Source organism: Syngnathoides biaculeatus, chromosome 3 (genome assembly GCF_019802595.1).
Source record: "Syngnathoides biaculeatus isolate LvHL_M chromosome 3, ASM1980259v1, whole genome shotgun sequence".
Classification (NCBI taxonomy): Eukaryota; Metazoa; Chordata; class Actinopteri; order Syngnathiformes; family Syngnathidae; genus Syngnathoides; species Syngnathoides biaculeatus.
The window spans coordinates 12,465,716-12,473,695 of record NC_084642.1 but is presented as its reverse complement, the minus strand read 5'-3'; the positions used below and the strand labels follow the sequence as shown (position 1 = coordinate 12,473,695).

General features: G+C 44.4%; 1 protein-coding gene across 1 annotated transcript in view; it reads left to right on the top strand.

Annotated features, from left to right (window-relative positions):
* xkr5b (XK related 5b) overlaps nt 1–7,621 on the top strand; it is an 8,741-nt gene extending 1,120 nt beyond the window's left edge. Inside the window, exons 4-11 of the mRNA XM_061814353.1 lie at nt 63–141; nt 1,038–1,207; nt 1,406–1,517; nt 1,620–1,787; nt 1,877–2,070; nt 2,882–2,965; nt 3,132–3,318; nt 3,724–7,621. Of these exons, the coding sequence (XP_061670337.1) occupies nt 63–141; nt 1,038–1,207; nt 1,406–1,517; nt 1,620–1,787; nt 1,877–2,070; nt 2,882–2,965; nt 3,132–3,318; nt 3,724–4,361 (1,632 nt within the window). The 3' untranslated portion in view covers nt 4,362–7,621. The remainder of the gene's footprint in view (nt 1–62; nt 142–1,037; nt 1,208–1,405; nt 1,518–1,619; nt 1,788–1,876; nt 2,071–2,881; nt 2,966–3,131; nt 3,319–3,723) is intronic.
* Nucleotides 7,622–7,980: the final 359 nt, after the last annotated feature.

Genomic DNA, 7,980 nt, shown 5'->3' with positions numbered 1-7,980 from the left:
AGGTGCTACTCACCAATTTAAGATGTACTTGTGCATTGTACTACACTTGTTTGTGTGCGCAGGTCTGCATGTTGGGGTCTCGATTCGGCGTCCTCATGCTTTTCACGCGGGTCTTCAAGCACTGGGTTCTTGGCGTTATAGGTGAGTCTGTATCAAGGTGGTGTGCTCTGATGGTCTCAACGTATAAACAATATCGTTAGGACTTGCCAGAGATCAGAAATACGTCATATTCTACAACAATTTTTCATAGCATAGCATCGAATACTATCCACCCATTCACTTTCCAAGCCACTCATCCTCACAAGCGTCACAGAACTGCTGGAACCTATCCCAGCTAACCTCGGGAGAAAGGCAAACGACACCCTGAAGAGGCCATTAATTACTAGCATCTATCTATCTATCTATCTATCTATCTATCTATCTATCTATCTATCTATCTATCTATCTATCTATCTATCTATCTATCTATCTATCTATCTATCTATCTATCTATCTATCTATCTATCTATCTATCTATCTATCTATCTATCTCTATCTATCTATCTATCTATCTATCTATCTATCTATCTATCTATCTATCTATCTATCTATCTATCTATCTATCTATCTATCTATCTATCTATCTATCTATCTATCTATCTATCTATCTATCTATCTAGCTGTCATAACATAGCATGTTATAATATAGGAGAAAATTACACAGCATAGTATAATACTGCATAGTACATCCATAGATTTTAGCACAGCATAATATAGTACTTTTCAGTAAATATAATGTTGTGGATATCATAGCATTTAATAATAAAGTACATGGGAAAGAAATGATATTCTACGTTCTAGCCGGTGGCGGTTTCTGATGTGAAATATGTGTGGCCTTACAGGGGCCTATTTCATATCATAAAAGTGTGCAGTAAGTCTACTGTAATATGGCATAGCTTAGCATAGTGGCCTCGGGAAAAAGGAATCTTTGCACTTATAACAGTCTGTAATGAAGTCTTGACTTTGTTCATGAAGTGTTTGTGTGTTTCATGCATGAGGTGTGCACTGGTTGGGGACCACATTTTGGATGGTGTCCCAGCAAACTGACATCATCCGTTCAACTAGTCGATGGAGACTCTTCAATCTGATTCTCGGGGCCATTCACATCTTCTTCTTCCTCAACGTGAAGTACGGTCCGTCGCGCTTCCGCATGGCTGGCTTCTACTTGGTACGGGATTATGTTGTTTGTGTCTGTTATGTTTAATGTGTGTTAATTAATCAACGTTGTTCATCATAGTGGCAGCACGGGGGTGGAGTCCACTAGTGATCCGTAACCTCTGTGCCGCTTCTTTATTAGCCAAAGCTTTCATGCTTAGTAGCAAACAGATCTTCATCACAGTTCTGAGGCTCGCTGTGTCGTGTTCAGGTCATGTTTTTAGAGAACATTTTCCTCCTGCTGGCCTCGTCCTGGTTGTTCAGCATGGTGTCATGGGACACGGTGGCCATCCCGACCGCGGTCCTCTGCAGCTTCCTTATCGGTGAGGCGAGCTAAGTGCCTGTCAGTAGTTTCATTTCTTTCCTTGCGGTTTAGCGCCGAGCTTCACAGACCTTACGTCCACGTTTCTTTTTTATGTCTGCAGGTGTGATCTCGTTGGTGCTGTACTATCGTTTCCTCCACCCCAAATCCTTTGAGATCTTCCAGAGTATCCGCCGTAGAGGGATCAGTGGCGCCTGCTTGGAGAGTGGGTCTATACTCTCGTTGGAGGAGAAAGTCACGCCTACTTTTCATCGCCATGCGACTTTGTCCGGTATGTTTGGTCTTTCAGTTAACCGATCGATCGTATACCGTCACAATTCAACGATTGATCACCGTGGCTCTCATGATTAATCTAATCAGGAGGCGGCACCCTTATGGACCTCCCACCCCAGTGGGAAGGCTGGAGGCATCATCACTGGCTGCTGATTCGTTTGGCCCTGAAGACGGGGGACGTGCCCAAGATCTGGTCGGTCTACGGAGAAGGCGGTCTCGCCGGACTCATGGGCCTGTGTGAAGAGCTTCATTACGGAAACGAACGTCGGCGCATAGCGCAGGTTTGTTGTTGTGTCACGTGGCTGAAGTACTCAAGTTGAGTCATGTTTTTATACTAGGCCTGATCACAACAATCTGAACAGGGAAGATGAGGGGGTAAAACTGGCCCAAAGTCAAAAGGTCGAGACAGATTTGTTCCATTTTCTGTTTTCATTTTAGAATAATGTCGAACAATAAACTCGTCATGTCACAAGAAAAAGACGTTGCAATTGTTGCAGCTCTTTTTTTTTTGCAATCTCACATCATTATTTATAAAAAAGTTGTACATTTTGTATTTTATTTTTGTAAACTTGTAACTTTTCTCATAATATCACAACCTTAACCTCGTTAAATTATAACTCTTATGTTCTATAATCTGTCTTTATTCTTGTTAAAGTATGATAATTTTATCATCTAAAGACTTTATTCTTGCACATTGATGACTTTCTTCTAAAAAGAGAACACAATTGTCAAAAACTATGACTTTTTTGTCATTACTTTTTTTTCTTTTCAGTAGGTCCCTATGTAGCGTACTTGTCACGATTTCATCTTCTTCCCGCTGTCACTTCGTGATCGATTTATTAGATGGCAGAATTGGGCAAAAATTATATAATTGATTTCTGGGCGTTGGCCAGCAAAGAATCTGTTTAAAATGATTCCAATGTGAAAATCGGATAGAAAAAAAATCTTGAAACAATGAAACCCAACCCCCATCCCATAATGAAAATGGTCCAATCCGTGTGCTCCCTAATCTTGAATCCTATAACACACAAACAATCGCTTCATTTGTGGTGTATCGACTGCCATTCTTGTTCTTTTTCTTCCCCTCATCAGGGCCCACGTATTCCACCGCAGGTTCCTCAGGTGCTCCAACCAGCTCCTCAGCCGCCCCCACCTCAGGTGGCCCCAGCTCCTCAGGTAATGCATCATTTCTCATTGGGCCCACCAGGGACAGCAGTTTCCCATTCAAAGACATTGTGCACTCACAGCCCACCTCATTGAGTACACCTGACACAAAAGTATACAAAATGCTGATTTTTCAAATACTGCACAGTATAATAATGTTTAGTTTGCCCCCCTCCAGAGGGAAGAGAGAGAGCAGGTCCCCCCGCCAAAGCCAGTTCTCACCAATGTCATAGCCAGACCTGTGAGGAAAGCTCCTCCCACAACAATCCACGACATTAGACTGGTTCCAGAGATCATTCCGGTGCACGAGGCTATTCTTGAAGAGCTCACAGAGGATTTCAGTGCTCCGCAGACAGAGGAGAAAGGTTTGTAGGTTTAAGACACACACATCGAAATACTCAGAGCTCTATTTTTTATGAATGGTGCAAATCCTGCGTGTCGCGCAGCTCAAATTTGGCGGGTTAGGCCGCTGTTTCTAATTTCGCAGACAAGCGCAGGCCGGCGGATCTGAGAGTGGCCGACTTCAGTCGCCGCCAATAAAAGTGATTTCTATCATTCCCTTTAAATGTGGCAAAACTGAAGTCACTATGGAATCTTTTTGGAATAGATTACCCTGTAGCTATTTCACCAACTAACTGAGTAATTGCCCCCCCCCCCCCCAAAAAAAAAAATCCATTATCCCCCTCCTCACCAAGCCCCAGTGAGAGAACCAATGTGCTACTCTATTTATCATTTTATCAATCGTGCACATTTCTTTGTCCTTTTTAAAGGTGATGAAGAGTTTCAGAGCGCTGTGTACGGCTCACCGTCACTTTCATCACCCGCCCAACCGAGAAGCCTCCACCACGTCGACAGCAAGTCCGCCACCCTGACCGAGAAGTCGTCCTCTGCAGGTTCTTTGGACATCAAGACCCCCGCCTGGTCACCTGAACGTCGCTCCCCTCTCCTGATCAGCTCCCCGGAAAAGAAATCAGCCACCCCGTTAGACTCGACCTCATATTTCAGTGTCGATGCACCTTCTCCGTCGAGTGGGAGCTATCTCGGCTGGGGGTCTGAGCTGTCCCCCATCTCCACCTACAGAAGCCCCTACCGCATCAGGGAGGCTCGTTTTGTCGCACCGATTCCACGTCCGGAGTCCCGGGCCGGATCAGAGAGTCCGAGTCTTGCCCCGGTCGTTATCATCCCCGCTACACCCGGTACCACTCCCCGTGCAACCCCGAGCGGGACCCCTGGTTCCATTACCCCCGCGGCCTCAACGCCCACCGCCTCCACACCTGCTGCAGCCGGTGCTGCAACCCCCGCTAGTGCCACGACACCCAGCACCCCCATAGTCCCCCTCACCCCAGTCATCTCCCACGCCCGCAAACAGATGGTCCAAATTGTGGACAGCAGAGAGCGGGCTGTGTAAGAAGGTCCAGGTGAACGGCGCCCACCGGCCACAACATTAGGTACACCTGCGCAATATTTAAAATGCTCGTATGATGGGTTCATGAATACATCTCAAGATGAACATCATGTTTTTTATGAGTCATCCAGGCAGATCTTGTATTGGGTATTATTAAAGCATGGTTGGGCAAAATGTGGTCCACGGGCCACATACTATTCTTTAATCTGGCTCGCCGAGCACTTACTGCACATTATCAAGAGTTGTTTATATTGTTTAGTCTTTTTCAAACTAAAATGGATGAATTGAATTGAAATGAATTTATTTAGCCATCCATCCATTTTCTTAGCCGCTTATCCTCACAAGGGTCGCAGGAAGTGCTGGAGCCTATCCCAGCTGTCAACGAGCAGGAGGCGGGGTAAAACCGAACTGGTTTCCAGCCAATTGCAGGGCACATGGAGACAAACAGCCGCACTCACAATCACACCTAGGGGCAATATAGACTGTCCAATTATTGTTGCATGTTTTTGGGATGTTGGAGGAAACCGGAGTGCCGGAGAAAACCCACGCAGGCACGGGGAGAACACGCAAACTCCACACGGGTGGGGCCGGTATTGAACCCGGGTCCTCAGAACTGTGAGGACAACACTTTACCAGCTGAGACCACCATTCCGCCACTATTTATATTTTTATTTATCCATCCATCCATTTCCTTAGCCGCTTATCCTCATGAGGGTCGCGGGAATTGCTAGAGCATATCCCAACTGTCAACAGGCAGGAGGCGGCGTACACCCTGAACTCGTTCCCAGCCAATCGCAGGGCACATCGAGACAAACAGTCGCACTCACAATCACACCTAGGGGCAATTTAGAGTCTCCAATTAATGTTGTATGTTTTTGGGATGTGGGAGGAAACCGGAGTGCACGGAGAAAACCCACAAAGGCACGGGGAAAACATACAAACTCCACAAAGGCGGGGCCGGGATTGAACCCCTGTCCTCAGAAGTGTGAGGCCAGCGCTTTACCAGCTGACCCACCGTGCCGCTATTTATTTATTTAGTTATCTATTTATTTATTCGTTTATTTATCTATTTAGTTTTCACATTTAGAAAATGGTAACTTGATTTATTGTAAATAATACAACACAAATAACATTAGTTATTTGGTTAAAAACAAAATTAAAATTTTAAATAAATATTTTTTCATTATTATTTTAGGGTAAAGTATTTTGCGAACAATTTCTACATATTTTTACGTTATTCATGAACAGCTTGGCCCCTCCTTTCACTACAGAAATTAAACGCGCTCCCCCATGCTTTATGGTGTGCAGGTGTACCTAATGAAGTGTCCTGTATAACCAGTACACAGAAAATGTGTAGAAAATGTTCTTTTTGCAATTGGTGGGAGTGATGAATATTTCCAAATGACTACACGGCTATAATCACAATGAACAGGCATACTGAAATAAAACAGCATTATTTTTTTTTCATTCAAATTAATAAGAGTTGGAGCTCTCTCTTGCTAAAAAACTGACTTCCTTTTTCAGGAAACTTACAAGCAATTTAAAGCTCGTTAGAATTATGGCGACGTTTAAGAAGGTTAATTTTCTAAGTAAGAAATACGTTTACATGAAATGCTGCCTTCCAGGATGTAGCCTCTTTTCTAAACCACTTGGGTTCTTCTTCTTACTTTTACAAAACGGTACCAAAACACTCTCTTCCTGATGAAACTAAAATATTCATTGACAGATAATAAAGTGTTATCTTTCAAGTATTTCATACTTCAACTGTAACTTTTAGTTGTTGCGGTTTCGTTTAGTCAAACGGGTTTTCAAAACGTTTGCTGATGTAGAACATAAATCAGCCGAGGTCTCACTCCCTAGTTCCTTCTCCTTAACGATTGTGTACTTTCAACCAATCTTCATTATAATAATGCATTTGTATTTAAGTCCACGTTTCAGATCACCCAATAACAGCGTACGTGAAATTAAACAGATTTGAGTTCTGCCAATCACGTTTCGTATCATGAGAGCTATTTATTGCAATAATCTGCTCATACGTCAGTTGCTCTTGAAGTACATAGTTTGTCACATGCTCTGTGTATTTCAAGACAAGTGATGTGGAATGATGCAAAAATGAAAATACATTTTCCGACTCAATCTGCATGAGGAACGACTGGACCCGTTGCGCATACTGCAGTAGACGTCGCACACGCTTGGATGTGATCGCCACAGCAATAAAGAAGCTAACGCTATGTGTCTTTTGTGCACTAATGAAAAATACAGTACAAAGTACACGCTTTAGACCACAGAACCGTCGTCACGAATTGGTGCTTTTCCGCAACTCTGATGGTTTGTGTGTGTTTAGCGCTTTCTGATAGCGGCATTGGTGTCAAACTCATTTTTTTGTCATGGGCCAAACCGGAGTCGCGATTTCCCTGAGAGGGCCGTGAATCAACAACTGGAGATGATTAATCAATTCTGGAATGAGAAGTCAGGGATTAAGATATTGTAAAAACAAAAACAAGGGCGATTGGTAACACCAATAAAAATGCTTCTTCTTTCTTTTCCTTTCGGCTTGTCCCGTTAGGGGTCGCCACGGCGTGTCATCTTTTTCCATCTCAGCCTATCTCGTGCATCCTCCTCTCTAACACCCACTGTCCTCATGTCCTTCCTCACAACATCCATCAAACTTCTCTTTGGTCTTCCTCTCGCTCTTTTGCCTGGCAGCTCCATCCTCGGCACCCTTCTACCAATGTAGGCGCTCTCTCGCCTCTGGACATGTCCAAACCATCGAAGTCTGCTCTCTCTCACCTTGTCTCCAAAACATCCAACTTTGGCTGTCGCTCTAACGAGCCTATTTTTAATCCTATCCAACCTGCTCACTCCGAGCAAGAACCTCAACATCTTTGTTGCTGCCACTTCCAGTTCTGCTTCCTGTTGTCACTTCATTGCCACCGTCTCTGATCGGTACATCATGACTGGCTTCACCACTGTTTTATAAACTTTGCCCTTCATCCTGGCAGAGACTCGTCTGTCACATAACACACCAGACACCTTCCGCCAGCTGTTCCACCTTGCTTGGACCCGTTTCTTCACTTCCTTACCACACTCTCCATTGCTCTGTATTGTTGACCCCAAGTATTTGAAGTCGTCCACCCTCACTATATCTCTTCACTCTTCCTCCTCTGCCCCTCACATTCACGCACATATATTCTGTTTTACTTCAGCTAATCCTCACTCCTCTCCTTTCCAGTGCGTGCCTCCATCTTTCTAATTGTTCCTCCGCCTGCTCCCTGCTTTCACTGCAGATCACAATATCATCTGCGAACATCATGGTCCAAGGGGATTCCAGTCTAACCTCATCTGTCAGCCTTTCCATTACCACTGCAAACAGGAAGGGGCTCAGAGCTGATCCCTGATGCATTCCCACCTCCACCTTAAATTCCTCTGTCACACCTAAGGCACACCTCACCATTGTTCTGCTGCCATCATACATGTCCTGTACTATTTTAACATACTTCTCTGCCACACCAGACTTACGCATGCAGTACCACAGTTCCTCTCTTGGTACTCTGTCATAGGCTTTCTCTAGATCCACAAAGACACAATGTAGCTCCTTCTGACCTTCTCTGTACTTTTCCAC